The sequence below is a fragment of the Melospiza georgiana genome, chromosome 8 (assembly GCF_028018845.1).
Source record: "Melospiza georgiana isolate bMelGeo1 chromosome 8, bMelGeo1.pri, whole genome shotgun sequence".
Classification (NCBI taxonomy): domain Eukaryota; kingdom Metazoa; phylum Chordata; class Aves; order Passeriformes; family Passerellidae; genus Melospiza; species Melospiza georgiana.
This window is the reverse complement of record NC_080437.1, coordinates 34317852-34340971: the sequence shown is the minus strand read 5'-3', so window position 1 is coordinate 34340971 and position 23120 is coordinate 34317852. Positions and strand designations below refer to the sequence as shown.

Sequence of the window (23120 nt, the reverse complement as noted above, 5' to 3'; positions counted from 1 at the left end):
AATCCCAGTGGCTCCAGATGCTCCAGAGCCATGGAGGAGTTCATTGTAGTCACAGTTGGAAAGGTCTGGTGTAGCTTGTGTTAAACTCCCACATGTTTAGACAGGAGAAAGGTGGATACAGAAAGGAAGGCCAGAATAATACCGGTTTGAGAAGGAAAAGTCTAACCAGTGTGGAATTGGATGTGGAAAATGCAAAACCAAAGGTGTCAGCTTAGTGTCTTCAAAGGAAAATGTTATCTTATTTTTTCTAAGATGAAAACACCTATGAAGTAATAATCTTTAAAAAGCTGAGTCCTCCTCACACACCAACTCAAAATGCTGATAATTTGCAGAAAGAAAAATCTTTATTTTCATGCACAAAACCTGTGGGCTGTGTGGAAAGCAAAAATCTGATAAAATAGCTGAGCCAGGTGCTTGAAAGTGCTTTTCAAGGAGATTTTTCTGTCCAGGTGCTTACATATGCTTTCCAAGGGGGATTTCTCAGTTGGGTCCCTCTTCCTGACAGCTTCCCCATCACCCATTCCCTCTTTTATCTGAGCTCTGTCATGTCCCCACCACCCTCCTGCTCTCCTGGTTCAGTGTTGCAGGATTATTTTCAAGGTGAATGTTTATATGCAGGCCATGTTCATGAGAAGTGACTCATCTGTGTAGCTTTTGAGTCGTGCAGTGCTGACTCTGGACATATATTTGTTTTTGTATTTGTTGCTCCCTTCTGAAAAAATCCCAAACAAATATTGAAAGGTGTTCTGCTTAGGCTGGAATGGCTAATTCATCTTTAAATCGCTGTGCTTTGGGAATATTTGGTGGAGGGAGGAAGAGCAGCCCTCCCTCACCGTGCCTGCCCCAGGGATGCCACATGGGAAGCTGTAGGTTGCTTTTGCTCCTCCAGCTGCAGACTCAGCATTTGAAGGAGAAATTCTGCCTCATTTTTATGGTTTGACTCGTGACTTTGTTGTTGCATGTTCTGAGTTCCAAGGAGGAAAATAAATGGCAGGAAAGGAAAGGAAAGGAGAGTAGGATATCCATATGCTTCCTGCATGCTGGGGACTCGTGCTCCATGTTAGCTGCTGATAAGGAGGTTTTAAACCCATACGTATTAAAATGTGGCACATGGGTAAGCACTGGGAAAAATAGATGCATTTTTTGTCTTTAAAATCGCCATTCCCTGGCAAAGACTGTGCCATTTGGGACACCTCTGCTCTGGAGACTGTCTGAGAGGGCTGGTGTTGTTCAACTTAAAGAGAAGAAGGCTCTGAGGAGACCTTGGAGTCCCTTCCAGTACCTAAAAGTGCTCCAAGAGAGCTGGAGAGGGGCTTTGGGTGAGGGCCCAGAATGACAGGACAAGGGGGAATGGCTTCAAACTGACAGAGGGCAGGATAAGATCAAGTATTAGTAAGAAATTCTTCCTTGTGCGAGTAGTGAGACTCTTGAAGCCCAGAGAAGCTGTGGCTACTTCATCCTTAGAAGTGTTCAAGGCCACACTGGACAGGGCTTGGAGCAGCCTGGGACAGTGGAAGGTGTCCCTGCCCATGGCAGGGAGCGGGAATGAGATAAGCTTTGAGGTCCCTTCCAGCTCAAACCAGTCTGTGGTTATGCTGCAGCTCTGTGTGTATGTGCATTGCTGCTGGTCAAGGTTTGGAGGCAACCACTTCATCCATCTCTCACTTCAGTCAATAAAACATGTTTTAATTAGGAAAGCCTTATGTCCATCCTGTTCTCTGTCAGATGCACCTTCCTGGTCCTCAGGAAGGGCAGTGTTCATGGCTCAGTCCCCACTCAGCTTTAAAATGCTGAAGCTTCCATATTGCTCCTTCCTGCACTCTCCTCTTCATTCCCCAGCTTCAGCCTACTCTTGAGAACTTTGCATTTTTGGGGAGCTGAAGAAATTCATCTCCTGGGTTCCTTTGGTGACTCTGTGACCATGGGTGCAGATGTTTATGTTCAGGAGTCCCTGAGCTCCTCCCTGCCTGCAGTAGGTCCATGTTCACATTGATATTGTACAAACCCCAGCCTGTGTGACCGTTTTCCCTGCTGGCACTTCAGATGGTGCCTACGAGTGCTGGCAGCCACGGCAGCGGCGTTGCTGCGGGCTGCCCCAGAGCAGGGATTGTGTTCTCTTGCTCCCTAGCAACTTGGTGTGCTGGTTCAATTACAAAGGGCTCGGGAAAACGCGCTCCATCTGGTTTTCCAACCCCAGATGCGACCACCCCAAAGAGTGATCTAATTCTTCTCTATATAGACTTGAAAACTTCTCACCAGTTGGTGGTGCGGGAAATCAAATGAGAGTCCTTAGGAGCAATAAGATCCACATGCTGGCCTAATTGCACATGGAGCTACACTGCTGCTCCTGCTCCAGTGTGTTTGCAAGGCTGCTCTCAAAGGCGTATTGTTAGGCGAGGGGAAAACCCACAAATCTTAATTTGAGAAATAATTTAATGTGGGCCAATAATTAGCTATTCACCATTGGGGCCCCTTCGTGTCTGGTGTGGTGTGTGAGGAGAGGGCGGGCAGGGCTCACAGGCAGCCTTGGTCTGTAGGCCAGGGGATGTGGAAAGGGGTGATATCTCATCCTGCTTTTCAGTATAGTCCTTTTAGTCTACACTGGATCATCTGAGAGGGTTATTCTTGCTTTTATGTGGTTCAGGTTTTATTTTAAATAAGACCAAAAAAATGGTGCTGCTTTCCACCTCTGCAGACTGAATCAGGATGGGACAAAGGGGAATGGTATTAAACTAAAAAGGGGAGATGTAGGTTAGATATTGGGCAGGAATTATTCCCTGTGAGGGTGCTGAGGCCTTGGCACAGGGTGCCCAGAGAATCTGTGGCTGCCCTTGGATCCCTGAAGTGTCCAAGGCCAAATTGGACAGGGTTCAAAGCAACCTGGAAGGTGTGGAAGGGTGGAGCTGCATTATTTTTAGGGACCTTTCAAACCAAACCCCTCTATAGTTTTGTGGTTGTGGGGAAGGAGAGGCAGAACCCCATCTGGGGAGTTACTGAGGAATGGAAGAGTATCACACAACCTTGACAGAATGCTGAAGCATAAAATTTCCTTCCTCCTCTGTTCTGCAGAAGATGCCATCCTGAAATTCCTGGTTTGGGAATTTTTGTTGGCTCTAGGGCTCGGGATCAGACCATTATCATTTTAAGCTTGTCCTGAGATGCCAGCAGCTCGTCCTGCCTGGCCGGCCTTGCGCTCTTCTACGCGTGAAGAGCAAGGCCGGGAAAGTCTGCAACCAGCACTAGTCCTACACACTTAGACCTTCAGACTGAGCTTTATCGGGGGTGTGCCAGCCTTGAACACTGTCTCTACCTATTGGAGCGAGCCCTGGTTTGCAGCGGGGCCGTTTTCCGTCGGGGTTTCCTGTGGGAGCCCCGAGCCGCGCACAGGAAGCGCGGCCGGGCCTGCGGCCATTGGCCTCCCGGGCGGGCACAGGGAGCCGTGCCAGGCCCCGGCCGAGGGCACCACCAGAGCTCCGGGCAGCCACAGAGGTGCTCCTGGCAGCCCTCAGGAAAAATAAAAACCTACAGAAAGTCACGACCCCTTGGGACCCGTGTTTTGTCAACAAATCGAGCGGGCGCTATTTTAAGCTGCTATGTACCTCACGCTTCCTGTTTTTCAGAAGAAACTTCTTGTTTTTTCGCTTTTATGTTGACGGATTTATTTTAACGGCTTGTTCCTGAGCCGGTGTGAAGGACTTTTCCCTCCCACGAGGAGGGAGGGAGGGAGGCTCCCTGGGGTCTGCCAGGGGGAAGGACAGCCTCATCCCCCTAACAGGGGCTGCTCAGGGGGTTCCTGGTGCACCAGGGGGACTTGAAGGTGGGCAGCTGTGGGACGGCTGTCGAGGGGACAGCGCTAAGCTGAGCCATGTGTGCTTCTCTTTCGAGGAGCAGTGGCCCAACCAGTAAGGACAAAGTAAATAGTGTTCATTTCCTGCTGACCTTTTAACACCAACAGATGTTTTCTCTTACAAGTACCATAGGCCACTTCAGTCCCTGACCTCATCAAGTGGGCTGCTGCCGTTTTCATGCTCGGCAGTCTATAAAACTCCTTATTTAAACTGTTTTGTTGAGACCTGCCTGCAGAAGTGGATCTCCTACCTTGGGCAGGACCTGTGTGCTCCTAATTAGAGATGTAGTATTTCTGACTTTCTTTTCTCTGGATGGACCAAGCACTTCCTCCTGATTTTTGTCCTCACTGGAGGATGGCAGATGTTTCCTGTGATGGGCTCTATCAGGCAGCTGGGGGAAGTGAGTTTCCCTTTATAACATTTTCCCTAGCATTCTTTGCACAGGTTGGGTTTGAAACCCTGTGGCTGGAGCAGTAACTCCATCACCTTTATCCCTGTTTGTGATGGTTGAGCAGGATGAATGGAATCTTGGAATCCCCTCCAAGCTCAAAAAGTGAAAGAATGGCAGTGCTGGGTCTTTCATCTGTGTGGAGCCATCCCAGGACCCGCTGGTGCCTTCTCCTCTCTTCCCCATGGGTCTTGGTCCTGCCCAAAGGAATGAAGAGGATTTCTGCTCCATCCTGGTCTGCTCTGCTTGGAGATCACATTGGTGTTGCTTTTTTACCATGGTGTCTTCCTCCCTCCCACACCACCTGTGGATGGTGATGGGTGGGGATCTCTGCAGGAGTTGAAGCAATTTGGAATGCAAATGTGGTGGGAAGAGCAGTTAAGCTCTCATTCCTGACAAGGGCCTAGGAACATGCAAGTCTGGCCATGACTTCTGTGCCCAGGAGCATCAGAGATGCCTAGTTCATCCAGGAGACATTTAAAGGTGATTTCTCTGGTGGATTTCCTGGCCAGAGCCTGTGTTCTTCTGCCAGTCCTGCCTGGAGACCATGGGAGCAAGCTCTGCAGTGAGGTAATGGAGGAGGGAAATGTGGGGGCTGACTGGTGTGTGTACCATCCATTCTTTGGAGACCTTTCCCTGTTGGTGAAGAGCCTGTTTCCAAAACTGATGTGGCAGTAGTGTCTCATGGGATGTCATCAAGGAGGATGAGATGTCTCTGTGATGAAAAAAGCTCTGTGTGGTGCGTGTGGGCCAGTTTATTTGCTGTGCTGTGCAGTGCAAAATTTGTCCTGGGTTCAGAGAGCAAATCACAGAATCCTACATTGGTTTGGAAGAGAACTTAAACCCCATCCAGGCGTGGGCAGGGACACCTTCCACTGTCCCGGGCTGCTCCAAGCCCTTGGATATATAACCTTGGACGCTTCCAGGTATCCAGGGGCAGTCACAGCTGCTCTGGGCACCTTGTGCCAGGGCCTCCCCATACTCACAGGGAAAAATTTCCTCATAATATTTTTGGTCTCCTTTACCTTTCCTTTGAGGGACATGTGAGGTATGAATAATTAGCAGTGTGATTTTCAGTTACTGTGTTATGCATCTGGAAAGGGATGTATGTTATTCCAAAGTTCACAGATTTATCTTTAAAAAAGATAAATCTTTAAATCTTTACTCTTTTTTAATAGCATACTGAGCATAAGTTGATAGATACTCCCAGGTTGTCACTTGTTGGGTATTTTGTCTTTCTCTAAGGAGATACTTTGTTTTGTATTTGTTTTTTCAGTACTCTTTGTTTGTACTTGGTGAAAGATGTTCCGAAGTTTTATTTCATGAGTTGAGATTCTATCCAAGAGCAGCATTTCTATGCAGGACAAGGGGAAACAAACCCTCTGTGAGTCAGGTTACCCTCCTTTTCCTGTTAAATCAAAAAGAGAAGAATGCAAATTCTTAAAAATTCCTGACTACTACCCAAACATTACCATTTTTAGAGTTTCAAGTTTAGAGAAAATGACTCACAGGCACTTTTAATAAAGGATTGCTCAAAATAGAGTGGAGTGTGATTCACATTAAAGAACGAAGACCCAAGAGAGGCAACAAAGAAGCCTTTAACCTGATGCTCCCTCATCCCCATGAGGATATTGGGAAGGGGATGGTTGGGATTCTCCTCATGGCACCTGGTGTTGGGGGAGCAGTATGCAGGGATCCTGCCCATCTTGTTCATTGGGTTTTATTGGTCACTGTAATTAGGCAATGCCTAATTGTTGAAGGCAACCCTGAGGATGACACCTTTGAGGCTGAGGTAGAAGCAGATCTGCAATCACAAACCACCCCTGCCTTTTGTTCCCCAGTACTGAGCGTGTGTCCAGCGCCACACTGAGCTATTCTGAATTTTAGGGTCACCGTGGCAAGAGAGATGTCTCATCCACAGCAGTGTGCTTCCTAGAGGGACCCGGAGTGAGGAGCCAGAGCTGGCTCTACCTGAAAGTGAGCAGCACTCACAAAAAGCTTGTAACACAAGCCTTGTGAGAAGAATTGTTTAACAAATAGCCAGATAATCTAGTTTGCCTTTTCCACAGTCAGCCTTTCCCAGGTTTAGCCTTGCAGAGATTTTATCTTGCCAGTCTGCAGAGGTGGTTGCTGGTTGTGGAAAGCATCCCTGACTTACCAAGTGGATTACTGGGCAAAATTGATTTTACTTGGTACATTCATATGCTGAAAAGCAACATAATAGCGTCTGCTTTGCTGCCACGGCAGTGAGGGGGAAGTGCCCCAACATGTGCTGGAGACCCTACACAAGGGTGAGAGGCAACTGGACCATATCCATCACCAGTGTAATTCTGACAGCATCGTTTTGGCTGACTGAGCAGGACCTGCAGACATGCCTTAGGTGTACGTGCTGATGTATATTTTGTGGCTGTCTCTACTTAAGTGCTGTACATTCCCTGTGAGCTATGAGAGCAGAGACCTTCCCCGTGCTCCTTGCAGCTTCTTCGGTTGATATATGGTGTTTTCCTTCCTTTTTGTCAAAGTGTCCTCTGTCCCAGAGATAATGCAATTGCTATTCAGTGCCGTGCAAATACTCTTTTGTATTTGTATCTCTTTTCTATTTAATTACACTGTATAAATGTCCTCGGTAAATTTGATAAGTTGGGTGAAGGATATTGATTTTCGAGTCTCTCTTGTGCTGGGCTTCTTGTAGTAGCAGCAGCCGTTCCCCAGGCCTGTTTCCTGAGGAGGTTTTGAAGGTTCAGTGTTTGAGTAGCTATGGATAACAAAGGAATTTCTTTCTCTACACTCACATTTGATCTGCTGGATTGCAGGGTTTAAGGCCAGGGAGAAAACATTGTGTTTGGTGCTTTGTTTTTTAAAGCCTTAGACTCACATCTTCTGCACAAGCAGGTGGGAGGGGAAACCAAGAATAGAGCCATTGCCTTCATTCCTGTAAATAAAGCTACGAGCTCTGGGATGAAATGAGAAGGGGATGCTCCCAGGGTCAGATGAGGTCCTGGGGAGCAGTGGGAGGATCTTGGAAGTGTTCAAAGGCAGGTTGGATGGGGCTTGGAGCAAGCTGGTCTAGTGGAAGGGGTTTGGAGCTATCCAGTATGTAAGGTTCTTTCCAACCCAAACTGTTCTGTGATTCCATGATTCTGGGGTTTGGAGCTATCCAGTGTGTAAGGTCCCTTCCAACCCAAACTGTTCTGTGATTGCCTGATTCTGGGGTTTGGAGCTATCCAGTGTGTAAGGTTCTTTCCAACCCAAACTGTTCTGTGATTCCATGATTCTGGGGTTTGGAGCTATCCAGTGTGTAAGGTTCTTTCCAACCCAAACTGTTCTGTGATTCCATGATTCTGGGGTTTGGAGCTATCCAGTTTGCAAGGTTCTTTCCAACCCAAATTGTTCTGTGATTGCATGACTCTGGGACTTGCAGCTGGGCAGGGCCCCCCTCACCCCTCCATCACCCCGTGGCTGACAACAGGGCAGGAGGGGAAGGAGGGACCAGCGAGTGTGTGGGGAGGCAGAGAGGAGGGGAGGGAATTTTCAGGGCTAAAAGGGGAGGACCAATGGTCTATTTTTAACTGCAGTTTTGAATGTGAAGTGTCACCGATGTTAAAAAAAGCTCCTGGTAAATGGTGGGGAAGATGCAGGCGATAGTGCAAAGCCAGCTGCAGCTTTTTGAACTGTTCGCTGATGTTTGTGAGGAGGCTGCAAACACTTGATTCGTGGTGATGTCTTCATTTTCCTTTCCTCAGCCCCAGGTCTCCCTGTGCCAGTGACTTTCTTTAAACAGTACTTAGTTCTCAGCTTGTAAGGATATTTTTGTTCTTTAAGAAGCAAAGAAGAGAGAAATACAGATATTTGAGCACTTTCCTTTTGTGCCTGCTTTCGTCGCGTTCTCTTGGAACATACATTTTTTTTATTTTTTTTTAATGCTGAAAATCGGACGCTGATTTTTTTCTGGCTAATTTCCATGTATTTCTCAGGCAGGATTTTTAGCCTTGATCTATAATGCAGGCCTGTGGCTGTTCTTGCTAAAAGTTTGATCCCACCAGGGCTTTCATTATAAATCCTTATTTTCAGTAGCAAATTGCTGTCTGCAAATGCCACCTCTCAGAGGTTTGGGTGGGTAGGGGGGCGTTGTAGGTAGGTCAGGTCCTGCACTTCTCTGCCATCCTCCCCAGCTTCCCCAGGGTTTGGGAACGTGAGGTTTGGGTGTATTTGCTGCTGGCTGCTCTGAGGCAGGAGGCTGGAGCCATGGCTGTCACGCCAGTGATCCGTGGGATAATGCATCCCCAAGTCGTGGCCGTTTCTGTCTATTGTGTCACCGATCCGCGCATTAAAGGGACCCCGAGTAGGTGTTGCTACAATAAACCCTAACAGCTCTATAGGAGCCGTCACAGTTCATTGCATCAATAATCTGTGTATTAAGGAGTCCTGAGCAGGCCTGGGCACACAATGGACCGTTATGGCTCCAGATGAGCCTGGCTGAATTTAGGTCAGTAACCTGAGTGTTGTTAAATCCCAAAATTGCCCTGCTACAGGGAGCTGGCAAGGCTTGGAATAAAAATGTGTAGATGCAAACCTGGTGGTTGCAGGGAGTACTCTTGTCTAAAGGTTGGTAGTGGGAGAATTATTTAATCTTATTTATTGCTCTTATCGAAACCTGTCTCTACTCACTTGGCTCCCTCCTTCTCTCTCCTTGGGCTCGGTGTGAGTGATGCTGAAAGCAGTAGGGAGAGGCAGGGATGGGATGGGATGGGATGGGATGGGATGGGATGGGATGGGATGGGATGGGATGGGATGGGATGGGATGGGATGGGATGGGCAGGAGGAGGCAGCGTTCCACAGTTGAGCTGTCCTGCATCCTGACGGGCTCCTTCCCACGGGACTTCATGGAAACACTCAGATGTTTCCATCCTGCCTGTGCCTGTGCCTGACCCCATGGAGCTCAGTATTGTCTGGAGCATGGCAGATCTCTGGGGACTCCCCAGACCCTTGATTACTCCAAAAGCCACCCTCCATCCTCATTGCTGACCCGTTTCATGATCCAAGCCCTCCTTGGTGCTTGATGCCCCGACACCTGGCCGGGCTCTTCTCCTCTCTGCCATTCTTTGCATCCTGCCCCTTCCTTCCTTCCTCATTTCCCTCAGACAAGGCCCTTTTGTGGGTAGGTGGAGGGAGAGGAATGCCTCCAGCGCCGGCCGGAGAGCCCGGTTCTCATTGTGGGTGTACGCCTGAATGGAGATGTAGCCTTGAACTCTTGAACTCTCTTTTTTTTTGTTGAGTAAAGCTGCTGTGTGCTGAAAACAAACAGGACTCACTCCGGTGGAAAGAGATTGTATAGTGGGAACAGGTCTCAGACCATGAGAAAGGGGTTTTTCCACGTTTCCATTCTGAGAGTTTCCATTTGAGATTTTGCCAGCAGTTGGGCAGCAGAAGATGAATTAGCTGAGCTGTTAAAGGTATTACACGTGTTTCCCCCTTCCGAGACTTGTTAGAACATATTTTCTTCAGTGATAGTAATAAGTGTTACAAACAAACCACAGTTTTCCCCTTTGAATATTCCTTTACACAGAGCATCGTCTACATTAAAAAAATAAGTACGTTAAGCAACATGAATAGCTTCAGGCTATTTTATTTCATGTTGCTAAATAAGTCAATGCAGATGAGTGCTTTTTATGTAAGAGTGCCTTGTAAATATAAGCGCTAAGATAAGGGCAAACTATAACTCCAAAGATTTCCTGGAGACAGAAGAGTGTCACTGCTGCCTTTCGCTGTTCCCAGTCCAGGCAGAGATCCCAGGACAAAGATTCAAAGTGATTGCATTTGTGCCATGTGTGGGGGAGTTCAGTGTGCTGGAGGAAAGCTGAGTCTCCTGGTTTGCTGGGGCAGGAGGGGATTCATCTTTTCTCCTCAGATGAGTGAGGCTCTTCCTCTGGGTCAATGGTGGAATCTCCTGCAGGGCTGAAGGTTCCTCCTCTGGGCCTCAGCTGGGATTTGAAGAAGTGGGCTGGTGTGATCTTTCCCCAGCATGTGTGGGTGTCCATATAATAGTTAATTGTCTGGTCCTGATTGTGGAAGAATTAAGAAATTAGCAGTGAAGGCCAGAATTCCAGAATTGGAGACACTCCAGTTGTGTGTCCTGTACGTCTGTAGGACTGGGATGTGGGTACCATCATGTCCTTGTCACCACCTGGTTACAGTTCAGGACACTGAGTGTGCCATGGCTTTGCCTGTAAGGATGTCCTCATCCTTATTTCATTATTTCTTTTAATTAGGAGTAGTGATACAGAGCCAAGGACTTGCAAGAGTCTCAGAGAGAAGTGGTCCTGGTTGTAGTCTTGGTACTTTGGCTTGGGCTCCCAAGGGAATGTGCTGATCCTGAGGTGGTTCAGATTTTTATTGCTGCTCTTGCTGTTTTCAACTTTCTGCTGAGGAGGAATTCAGGAGTAACTTGTGAGTATTGCAGGAGTGTTTGCAGATGTTCAGTCACATCCTGCAAGGCAGGAGCTCTGGGTGCTGCTGTGGTGCCTCTGCAAAGAGATCGTAGAGGGAGATGGGCTTGGGGGATCAGCAGCACAGAGTCACGGGGATGGGAGAAGCACAGGGATTCACAGGGGCATGGGATGTGTGTGGCAGGAAGGGGTACAGAGGCTGGCTCGTGGTACATGTGGCTCTTGACCCCATGGAGATTTTGGTATGCAGCTCATACTCAGGAAGTTTGGCCACCCTGATTACAAACATACGTATATCTGGAGATGTATAGCGAGATTATCTGCCTCTTTCCTAATTTGATTTGCATTTATATGGGGAGAGGAAAACCACTGGAGCAGGGGAGTGGGTGGCTTTGTGTGGTTCCCTAGCCAGCAGACGCTGAAAGCAATTTACAGTTCACATTTAGCAGTATTAGTAGTCACCAGAAGGACACATCTGAAGGTAAGTGGCCATGTCCTGCCTCTTGGCACTGAGGAAGCTGCATTTGCCTTTGTTCAGCTCCAGAGATGGATGAGCTCTCCCATCTCGCTCCAGTGATGGGTAATGATGCCACGGCACAGTTTGCAGTTGCTCTCTGTTAATCATGTTCACAATTTAAAACATAAAGTGCTATTTGTGAGAGTGAAAAGGTTGAAGTTTGCTGTGGTATAGCTGGGTGGGGGCGAGAAGTGAACTGAACAAAACCAAACTTTGGAAGCAACAATAGCTGCAAACGAAAAGGGTTTATTTAAGCAGGACTTTTTTCATAGCTGTTTCATCTTATTTTCTTCTTGTCCTTGCTCTTGCTTGCTCATCTATATGCAGCATATGGAAAGGTTGAAAAGTGGCAATTACTAAATGAGAGTCGACAGAAACTGTTCTCCAGCAGCTCCAGATGGGGTTAGTGATGCTGTTCCCAAGCTGCCGGCGCTTCACTCCACAGTATAAAATGCCCTCTAATGGACAAGTAACTGCATAACTCATCCAACAAACCAGCAAATACTCATTTTTCTCAGGATTTCTAATCTACTGTGCTGCTTTTGATACAGGAGCAATTAATGGCTTGAGTAGAGAAGAGCTTTTGCTTATCCAGATGTGCAAGCAGTGAAGGTTCACCTTTCTCCAGCTTTCATCTTTGTGATTAGTGCAAGTCAGTAATTTGTAATTTAGGAATTTTGGTAAAACATAGAATGAGATTTTATTTTCCAGTATGGCAGGGATCCTTGGAGAATGTAAAATTATTTATGTATCTTTTCCTCTTGTTTCATTTGAAAACTTAAGGGTAGTTTTCCAGCCCTTTACGTGCTTCAGCAAGATCTGTGTGCATGTTATCAGCGTCAGATACTTAGAAAAACAAGATAAGAGAGGTTGAAGGAGGCCCATGATTAATTAGCAAATAGATTAGGCCCTCTCAAAGCTAAGTGGATAATTGGGGTTCAGCTCCTGGTTATTGTTTTGCCCACCACCAGCCTCTGAAGGCTGTTGGTGCAGGGTAAGCAGAGCATTGACCTGCTTCACTCCTGGTGCCAGAAAGAGAGATGACAGTTATTTTCTTTAAAGCAATTTTCTTGCTGTCTGTTGGGCTTGCTTGTTTGTATTTCAGCTTTAGGAATGAAAGGAGTGCCAGTTCTGGTATTTCCTAGTTTTGCTTGAAAGCTCACAGAGGATCTGTGGAGGGCTGTTGCTACTTGACAAGGGAGCATTGTCTGGATCTTCTTTTCTCAAAGTCAAGAGAAAATCACTAATGTTGAAAATTGAAATAGGTAAAAGAAGTTGAAAATAAAAGGGATGTCTCACTCCCTTCTTTTTTGTACCATGGCTATTGAGGCAACTTGAATACTGTCATTTCAATTGATCTTCATAATATCTGTCTGGCTGCTGAGAACCCAGTCTGGAGAGGAATTTGTAGCCTGACACGCAATTCTCGCAGAAACTTTTCTAAAAAATCCAGTTCCAAACAAAAACCTTTCTAGTGCTTTACACATCATTAAGATGGAGAGAAAGAAAAATGCTGCAAACCCATATGTTTTTTTTTCCCTTTGAAGGGCACCTGTATATAATTGTGATTTTTCTTCTGAGTCAACAAGTAGCTTTGATGGAGTAGAACTGCTGAGGAGTAATCACTGTGACTTTCAGGGTCTGTAAGGGATGCAGGATCAGGCTCTCTGTGTCATCTTTAAAGCCTCATTATTTTGGCAGAGTCTCTATCTCATTGCACAGTGTTTTAAGATGTGGTCTGCATCATTATGTAGTGTGTTTAATTTAGCAGCAGATGTGCAGGCTCATATGCCATTATGGTACATTTTGTTCACTCATATAATAGCAGGTTCCTCAAAATTGTTACCACTTCTTCAGCACAAGACTCGTACAGGGTGTTATTCACCTTTTCTGTGTGATGAGGAGTGGAAGAGTCCTTTGTGTGCCACCAGCAGGTGCTCACATGGGAGTGCTGGCTCTCCATGAACACGTTTAACCTGCTGCCTCCCTCTTTTCCCTGCATCCAGGGAGTGCACCTTCCCCAGCAGGTTTTGGGGGAAGGCACCAGGCAGGCAGTTGAAGGATTGTTAGGTTTCTGGGCTGGAAAATAAGCTGGACAAATAATTATTCTTCTTCCTGCCACCCCAGCAGCATCCAGGCATTCCCACAGGGAAGCCTTAACACAGAACATCACCCAACGCTCTGTGGCAGCAAAATCATAATAACTGCTAAAAACATTAAACCTAATTAATAATGGCTTCATAGCAGGAGTCCTGCCCTCACTGTTTTGAGGGTGACGATGGTCTGGGGGGGTTGCAGACTGCTGGGAGGGTGTTGAGGTTTAATCCCAGCTGGCAGCTCAGTCCCATGCAGTCACTCACTCCCTCCCAAGGGATGGGAGAGAGAATCGGAAGCGTAAGAGTGAGAAAACTCGTGGGTTGTGATAAAGGCACTTTAATAGGGAAAGCAAAAGCCCTGCACCCAAGCAAAGCAGAACAGGGAGTTCACTCCCCTCCTCCCATGGGCAGGCAGGTGTTCAGTCATGCCCAGGATAGCAGGGCTGCATCATGCCATAGTCATGACTTTGGAAGCACCAGCACTCCAAACTTCCCCCTCTTCCTTCCTCTTCCCCACTCCACATGCTGAGCATGACACCTCATGGTCTGGGATATCCCTGGGTCAGCTGGGATGACCCAGCTCCTTGTGTCCCCCCAGACCCCTCACTGGCGGGGCAGTACAAGAAGCAGAGGCCTTGACTCTGTGTAAGCCCTGCTCAGCAATAACAAAAACATCCCTGGATTATGAACCCTGTTTCCAGTGCAAAGCCAAACCAGCACCCCACACCAGTTACCACGAAGAAAATTAACTCTACCCCAGCCAAACTCAAGGTGTGATTTACAGCCAGGGTAGTTCTCCTGAGAAAAAATGAGAAAAAGCCTTTTTTTTTTTTTTTTCCCCTAGCATCCTATTTCACATATGATGGCTGAGTGTTTAGTGGAGTGGGAGAAGTCAAACCCTGGCCACACAGAAACTCCGTGATTCTTCTTCCCAAGTGAGTGGGTTTATATCTCTGAGGCTTATTTAAAAAAAAAAACCAACCAAACTATTTTGGGTATCGAAATTCCGTGTTTGTTCTCACTATTTGTATAAACGTTTAATCTGGTTTTGGTTCCTACTGGGCTATTTGGCTTAATGGTGTGTCAACACTGTGAGCTTCCCTAGTTATCTCATTGTGCTTTAAAAGACGATATCCCAAAAACCCATACCCAGCAGGACCGTGCTGTCTGTCTGTCTGTCCCTTCCCTTCCGCGCTTCCCTCCTCCCCTGCAGTCTGGGAGGGAGAGGCAGGTGATGGGGGCTGAGCAGGGCATTGCTCAAGGGCTGGCTGGGAGGAGGGATGGCAGAGTGTTCTCCGAGTGCTCCTCCTGCATTGTGCCGTCTCCTTTGTCCCTTCCCTCCCCTGTCATTATCTCTGCGTGGCTCCTGCTTTCTTTTCCCTGCCTTGCCTTTCTTGCACTGAGCTCTGGTTCCCAGCCCCTCCTGCCCTCCCCAGGCAGCTGAAACGCTGAGCAGTGGGGATGGCCAGAGCTCGGGATAGTGAGCACACAGGGATGCTGAGGCGGGGCTGGGGCAGTCACAGCTCCGAGGGCTGTTCTTGCCTTCAGATCTCAATTCAAGTGTGGTTGAGCTGTGAAAAACTGGGCCTTACACAAAGGAGAATACAGGCAGAGCTGTCGGTGGCATCAGCAGATCCTGACTTCAACAATTCTGCTTGGGCATCCTGCTCTGCTTCCAGCTGAGAGGACTGACATTCTGTAGTAATCATGAGTACTAAACCTTCTCCAGAAACCTCTCTTTTCCTGAGAGCCCAGGAAATACCCTGCAGTACCATCAAAACATTTGCACTAGTTGAAGGGATTGTGCATGTGAAAACCCAGTGTAGATGTGAGGAAAGAAGGATGGAATTTGTCCTTTGCTGTTTGGAAATGGGACCTTTTGCAGTTTGTGGAGCTGGTATTTTTCTGTAGTAGAGACTCTCCACTTTGTTGCTGCTGTATTTCATAGAGGGTAGAAAATGCAGTCAGTTGGTTTGTCACAGAACAGGGTGTAGGGGAAGCCATCCTGCTTTCCCAAGGCTGTGCACAGACAGGGACTGTGTGAGATGTTGTGTCTGGAGCAGTGGAAAGGGCAAATCTCAATCCCCTGCCAGGTTCTGGGTGGTTTGGTGACAGTGCCTATGATGGATGCTCTAAAACAGATGTTGCCCAATGGCACAGGGTGCCCAGAGATGCTGTGGATGCTCCATCCCTGGAAGTGTCCAAGGCCAGGTTGGATGACCCAGGATAGTGGAAGGTGTCCCTGCCCATGGCAGGGCGTGGCACTGATTCATCTTTAAGGTCCCTTCCAACCCAAACCCTTCTGTGATTGATATTTATGCTCCTGTCCTACCTCATGTGCCATAAAAAGATGATACAAAAGAGTAAGTTGAGAAAGAGCTTAGAAGACATGATGTTCTTCATGAAATCACTTTTCTCTTACTTTTATCTAACCATGCATCTTATTTTGGAAGATCACCTTTATTTCTTTTAATTTTCCATCAAAAGTGAGGGTAAAAAAAGCCCTAATACAGCTTTCTCTGCTCTCATTTTCTGGCTCATGGATTGTGCTCTTTAACAGGCAGTATTTAGAAGCTATTTAAATGTGTTACTTCAGGATTGGGGTTTTTTCCTCAAGTGTTGTATTTAAGTAAATTCCTGCCTTAAATAAATAAATAGCTATGGGCTATCGTCGCGTCCAAGGGTTTTCAAGAAAATTTACATTTTGAAAGACACTGTTGGAGGCTAACACAGGCCATGCAATTACTGTATGTAAATCACTTCACTTGTTTCCTAATCTTGCTGAGGATGAAGTACAATTTTTGTGCGTGTGCCTCTTCCTCTCAATTTTCCTTAGACAATGAGGTTTTCTTGTCTTTTAATTGCTGACCATGATTTTTGTTCTGCCAAGTCTGATTGTGTTTATTTTATGGTGGGGGACATTTAGCCCTGGGATTGTTTTGAGCTTGGGCTGGCTGTAGAATCCATTGGGGATAGATTGAAGTTGGGTGCACAACTAATTGCATCTTCCATCCCACAAATGGAAGAACTGCTTTCTTAATTACAGCCTCATGCAAAGGCTGGGGAATATCCTCCTGTTTCTGTGCCCCACACATCTGCTTTTCTCCATTTTATCCATCCCTGCCAAATCTGCTCAGCAGCTCCTGCCACATTTTCAATAAGTCTTCTGAGCTGAGCTTTTATTGCTGGTTGGTACCACCAAGGACACCTGTCAGACAAAGATGGGGCAGTTCATGTCATTAGGAAGGAGCTCATTCATGGGCATTACATTAAGCTGTGTGGGACTCTGATGAGCAGTAATTTCTCTGATTGTTATTAGTTTCTTTTGTAGGAAGTTTTCCTCCAGGGAGTAATGCAGGGAATTGAGATGGCTGGGGAAAAAAAAAACTTTAATGGACGCATTCGTCCATCAGAAAATGCACTCTGTCAGAATTAAGTACACTTTGCAAATTGGTTTTGTTTGGGGAAGTAAAGGGGAAGGAGTTGCAGCCCCAACATAATGAACCATTTGAGTGTTTTCAGAACAAAATACTCTTCTGATGTGATTTTTTTTTATAACCTGGTATTTCTCCCTGAAAGTGGAATGAGATGTAATAGAGGTAAAAAATCTTGTGTGTGCCTGTAAATGTTGATCATGGAAATGCCACTAGCAACTTGGGCTTTAGCTACACTAACAGCTTAATTTTTGTTGCATGAAATATTTTGACTGTACCAAGCATCTGCCTCCGGAATGGAAGTTTTCTGCATCTCCTAGAATGCTGCATTAATTTTTAATATGAGTGGGAATCGTGCTCTTTAGCATCCCTATGTTTTTAAAAAATCAATTAATTATTGCTATAAATCTCAGTGATTATGCTGCAGTTGTGCTGCTGGGAAATTGGCCATTAACTACCAGGAAATCGCCGATCATCCTTAGTTGGAATTCAGCTGTACCGACACGAGGCCTTTCCTTTTGGAAATTAACTATCAATGTGATGCATAATTGATAACCATTTATAATAATAACAATAATCTCCATGAAATTGTCATCCCAGAGTGCAGCAGCTTTGTTAGAGCCTTTACCCCTCTCATCCTCGGCCTGCTGGTTAACTGGGTTTTCTGGGAAGTTATTGGAGTGTTTTTAGGAGAGCCAGTGCTGGTGCAAGAGAATAAAATGCAAAGTAGAAATGCTTGATTGGGCTATGTGAACCTGTCAGGGTGCTCCAGAGGATGAGTTAAGTGTTGCTATTGCTTCTTGCACAAGGGGAAGCAAAACTCCAGGTTACAAGCACTGCCCAAGGTCAACTTCTGGGCATCAGCCTGGATTTTCTGGTGTGGTGTCTTCTCTTCTGTCCTGCATTTCGTGAACTGGTTGTTTTTTTGGTTTGTCACAAAAATTTTGTTTGCAGATGCTGCAGTGTGAAAATTCACGTGCTGGAGAGGAGCTGTTTGAGGCTCAGTTTGAATGAATGGTGCCAGGTTTGTGGTTACTGCTGGCTTTTCAGAATTTTTATCAATTTTTTTAAACCACTCTACTGTATTCAGGCAGAGAGGTTGGGGCTCCACAGGGTGATAGAGATAGCTACTCAGGAGAGGGTTTCTTGTTGTGCTTGCACTCATTTCTGCCTTCCTCTTCCCCTCCTCTCCGTGCAAAGCTTCTGGAAATGTGGTGATGCTTTGCTTTGCCTCTAGAAATCACAGATTTACACTAATTCTGTTCTTTTGGTGCCTTGCAGTGAGTGGTGGATGGCTGGAAGGGGCAAAGGCCTTTTTCGTGAGCAGGATCCCTCCTTGGGAAGGTTTGTAGCTGTTACTAGGGTCATCTGTCTTCACCTTAAAATACAAAAGAGGATTTTGGATCAGCAGTCGCATAAAATATTAGTGTGTGTTACTATGTTGGATTGTTGAAATTCAGTTGTCAGCATGAGGTCTCTTCTTCCATGTCTTGATTCATGAATGCTGCTGTGGAACTTGCTTTGAAAAACTCTCACCTGGGTTTTACATCAAAAAATCAAACCTGATAGAAGTACCCCAACAGCACATTCAGAGGCTGCAGCTGAGTCAGGTCAGTGTTCAGGGATTAAACAAACCTTTGGCTCTGTGTAGGAGCAAAACGTGTCAGACCTCAAAGTATCCATTAAGGGTCTTCCTCTGTGCCACCAAAATGCAGAAAAGCTTTAGCTGCTCTCTCTTTGGAGAGCGTTTCTTTCAATCCACACGCGTGGCTTCATGGATGATTTTATCTCTCTGGCATTGAAAATGTGTGCACTAGAAACAGCACCTGAAGTTTAAGGCTGGCCCTTCAAGTATGAGGGCAAGGACAGGCTGTGGTGACAGCTGGAATATACATCAAGGTCTTCTTGTAAATTCAAGGTCCATTGATGACTTTTACAGGGCAAGGTTTAAACATGAAAGTGAGTTGGGTATGAGAGTACTGGCAGAGCAAGAACTACTTCCCCTGTTTTATATACTCTAAGAATCTTTCAGCATCTGTGAGCCTACAAAATAACCTCATGGTTTTTATCCACTAGGAATAGATTTTTTCAGTCAGAAATAAAACTGGGAAGCCCATGCAGGGCTTTGGCAGCTCTTGTGTGCAAGGCTGGTTTTCTGAATCTCGGGGAGGATAAAGAGACTGAGTTGTGGTGCCAGATGTGTGACTTGTGGGGTGCAGGCTCAGAGCTGTCCTTTCCAAAACCTGCTCTGCTGCTGGGCACAGGCAGATCTCACCTGGTGTACTGGAAATCTGACACTGGTTTGGGCTGGAAGGGGCCTTAAAGCCCATTTGTTCCATCCTTGCTGAGGGCAGGGACACCCTCCACTATCCCAGGTTTTGAGCCCCATCCACCCAGGCCTTGAGCACTTGCAGGGATGGGAAGTGAACAAACCTTACCAATGCTCTCCTTTCTCTGCAGATCCACAGTGGCGGTATGCACGCCGATTCCTGTGAGTTCTCCTAAGCTCCCGGGGGACTGCTGTGCTTTTTGAGTCAGAAAGTTGCAAAATCCCATCAAGAATGGCACTTGTGGATAAACACAAAGTCAAGCGGCAGCGACTGGACAGAATTTGTGAAGGTAAGAGTGTGCTTCCATTTTTCTGATACATGATTAGGGTAGAATATCTAATTTTTCCTTGTTTCTTTCAGTACTTAGGCATAAAGAGATGCAAATCCAGGGCTGGATTCCCTGTCCTCTCTGTAGGCTCAAAATACATTCACACTGCTCTGGTTACTCACTTGGAAGTCATATGTAGTCCTTTGAATAAGATTTTTGCTTAATTACCAAGTCACTTCCTCTTATCCTAATTTCCACTAAAACAATTTGGTCCGTCCCAATTTAAAACATATTTACTGTTATCCTGTAAGAAAATGATGGAAAATGTAAGAGTTGTTGTTCTTTTGGTTTTGAGCACATTGTTGTAGCAGCTTTTATTTGGTCAGTGTGTGTGGGTCAGGCAGGTTTGCTGCAATTCTTCATTCATGGTGTCTTACAGTGTCTCAGCACAGGTGACTTTTACCTTCTAGAGTAATTTTCCAGCAAAAAGGTTTTTAGGAAACATTTGCTATTGCAGCTCACATGGTGTTACGTTACTTATGGCAGAAATCAAGTGGTGGCAAGCAAGCTCTGACTTTTTGGTGTACACTCCAGTATTTCTCCAACACTCTAGCAAGTTCTGCCATCAGCAATAAGTGCAGAGCAGAGTGTTATTTTAGGAGGAATATCTCCTGTCTCTTCAGGAGTTCCAGTGTTCAGCTGCTCTTAAGGAGATGGATAGTGGCCTGCAGGGTAACAATTTGCAGTATTGCTTTAATGCCAGTGAGGTGAAATGAGATTTGGTGGTGGAAGAAAGCACAGAGCTCATAGGGGGGTTGTTCTGCACCCGTTTGAGTAAAATGTGTGGGGCTTTGTGGAGTTTCAGCGTGAAACGCTGATCAGCAGGACAACGGGGAATTTTGCCTTGACTTTTCTGTGTTATTGCTTACTCTACACTGCTGCTGTTTTAAACTCATCATAAATTACTTATCTCTTTTAATTTTGCTCTGTTGATTTTGGAAAAGGGGAGACAAAGAGGAGAGGAGTTAGGAGGGTATGCTGCATATCCAGGGCATGCTGCAATGTGGAGTTGCCTCTTTCTCCTACTGAATGTCATAAACGCTCAGGTGTAGCACACTATCTCATCTTCAAAACTTACTTTGAACTCGACTTAAAAGAGTTCTATCAGCTGAGCCTGGATTTTCAAAAGCTGCCTTTCTGGTTTGATGTTTACCATCAGATCTACTTGCTGAGTGTACAAGAAATTCAAAAGGATCGTACGACAAACCTGCTAACGGAGCTTTAGATGTGATTGAAGTTTAGATTATTTTGCTCTGATATATGAGCTTTTTTTCCTTCTTTCTTGGTCAAAAGATATTATTTTCTAATCTGTAAATGTGCAGGAGACATAACTTTTTAAAGTATACTTTGTCATTTGCCACTGAGTTTGTAATTTGATGGAAATGATGGGAGACACTGCTGTGTTGTATTTGGAAGCAACAGACAAGGGCTGAGTGTGAGAAGCATTGTAACAATTACCTTGAGAAATGCAAAAAGCTTTGGATTTGCTAAAATACTAGATTTGTAGGACAGCTGAATACTCTACTGGCCTCTCTGATGGCTATTTTTGCTATAGGCTCCTAATCTTGGATTATAGCATAGAAAAGCAGTGAAAGGGGCCATCCCAGCTGCTGTAAAAACACACTTTGAAAAAAAAATGATCATTTTTCTGGAAAGGTATATTGAATAATCAGTGAAAGATGATGAGAAATTAGGGAACTAGTTCAGCAGATGGAGGAGTCTTTGCAAACAGAATTGTGTTCAGTGAGAAGAATCTATTGCTCCATCAAGCTTAGGGCAATGTGGTCCAAAATAGCTGCTTTTAACGATTTCCTGTTCTGTGGAAGCACTTAAGAAGCTTTTCCCTTTAAATGTGAATGGCATACAAAGCTGCATTTACCTGATGAAAGACTAAATGTCTGGCAGCACAGAGGTGGATTTCTGTGCTTTTCCTCAAGTTGCATATACCATCCCTTTTACTATTCCCCACACAAAGCCTTGCAGAGTTTGCTGGGAATGGACTTTATTCCATGCAGCAGGATGGTGGCAGGTCTGGAGGTGAAATATCCTCGGGCTACATGTTGTAATCACTGTCCAAACTGCCTGACAGATTCTTCTTCTTCCTGCAGGCTTGCTGAAACCATAACCAGACACATGTTGAGGGAAATGCCTTACAAACTGTCGGGGCATTAAAAGAGTTTATTAAGGAGTTGCAGTGGTTGTATTACTCTGTTAAACGTACATCTTGCGTGGAAAAATAATCCAAGCCATGCAAGGAGGTGGTATAGTTTAAAAAGCCAGTTCACAGCCTTTACAGGCAGGTTTATGAGTCTTCCAAGGAGAGGAGCTGTGCAGTCTCAGTGCATGGCTCAGCTTCACCAGCTCCTCTGGTTTTGGTTTTTTAAGTATTTATTTATGACATCTTTGTGTGACAGTATTACTTTTTGCTCTGAGCAGGCTGGTTTGAAGATGTGAGCTTTTTAACCAGGTCACAGATTTTGATCTGTAGAGGAATATGGGTGGGATGAAGGTCCAGACTTGAGGGGATAAAGGAATTTCAGGGCAGCAGCCTGCAGCAAAGACATTTTGAATAGTCTGTCAGCAATTATGTGGGTTGGTGATGCCCACCCGAATGGAGTGAAGTTGGACTGGGCTCACAGTGGTCTTGGCTTACCCATTTCTTTCTCTTCTGCTTGTCCCAGAGACTTTGGGTGCCTCTTCTGTAATTGGATCCATATGGGTGGTGGGATGGACCCATTGAATGGCTGGGGCTTTTGCAAATAATATATGCAGAGTGGTTTACATAATTCCTGTTTGTGGAATTGTGTCTTATTCCATAGTGGGTCAAAGTATGCTTTAGAGGTGGAGCTGCTGGTGCTGTGAGGAGTCAGACTTGTCCAGCAGCCCCTCTTTTGGGTCCTGTTCCCATGAGCTTGTGATTTTGCCACATTTAACATTTGTTTGAGCTGAAATTTTCTTTCCATGACTGTTTTTTACCTCAGGGTGAATAAAAAAAAAAAAAAAGAAAAAAAAAAAAAGAGCTCCAGCAAAAACTGTGGAGCTGTGTTGGGGTGGGAGATGGAGAGGGAGGGATGTTGGCTTTGCTGTATGTGAAACAAAGCTCAGGCACAGTCCTGCAGCCATGGATGTGCAGCTGCCAGACCTGCCTGCTCTGCCTGGGATAAAAAGGGCCTGAATTGTGCAGCCAAGTTGCTGTGTGTAGGAGTGGGCTCCTTCCCAAACCTGGTGCATTTCCAGCCTTTCAGAGAAATGGCAGCAGAAGCCCTCAGGGCAGAAGCTCACCTGCCTTTCATTTAGGAAACAACAACAGAGAGATTAGATGTGATTTTTTCTTTGCTACCTGTGGCAGAACAAGGTGTTTGACAGTGCCTCCAGGAAACTCCACACTCAGAAGACCATGGTACTCCTGGTGCATGGCATCCATCCCTCCCATGGGACTCCACTGCTCACACACAGCATTCCTGGGCAAGGAAATAACTTGCAGCATCATTTTTGCTGCTTGCTCAGCTGATCTTTATCCTGTGCCTCTGTCAATGTGGTTAAACAAATATTAAAGAGCTCCAGGAGGTAAGCAGGGAGTGAGAGCAGCCCATGCACAGCTGCTGGTTGTGTCTCTGGGAGCAGGCAGGGGAGAGAAGGTGCTCTGGCACTGTGTCGTTTCCTTGTTGTGTCA

At 45.9% G+C, this 23120-nt stretch overlaps 1 protein-coding gene across 3 annotated transcripts in view; it reads left to right on the top strand.

Moving 5' to 3' along the window:
- The window catches only part of CTBP2 (C-terminal binding protein 2), a 130878-nt gene that overhangs the window by 57303 nt on the left and 50455 nt on the right, over window positions 1-23120 (top strand). For 2 of the 3 annotated variants that reach the window (XM_058028943.1, XM_058028944.1), the window contains exon 2: window positions 19250-19408. In XM_058028943.1, coding sequence (XP_057884926.1) covers window positions 19351-19408 — 58 coding nt within the window. In that variant the 5' untranslated portion in view covers window positions 19250-19350. Of the gene's footprint in view, window positions 1-14246; window positions 14291-19249; window positions 19409-23120 lie in introns of those variants that run through there. The other variant, XM_058028945.1, reaches the window with a different exon arrangement.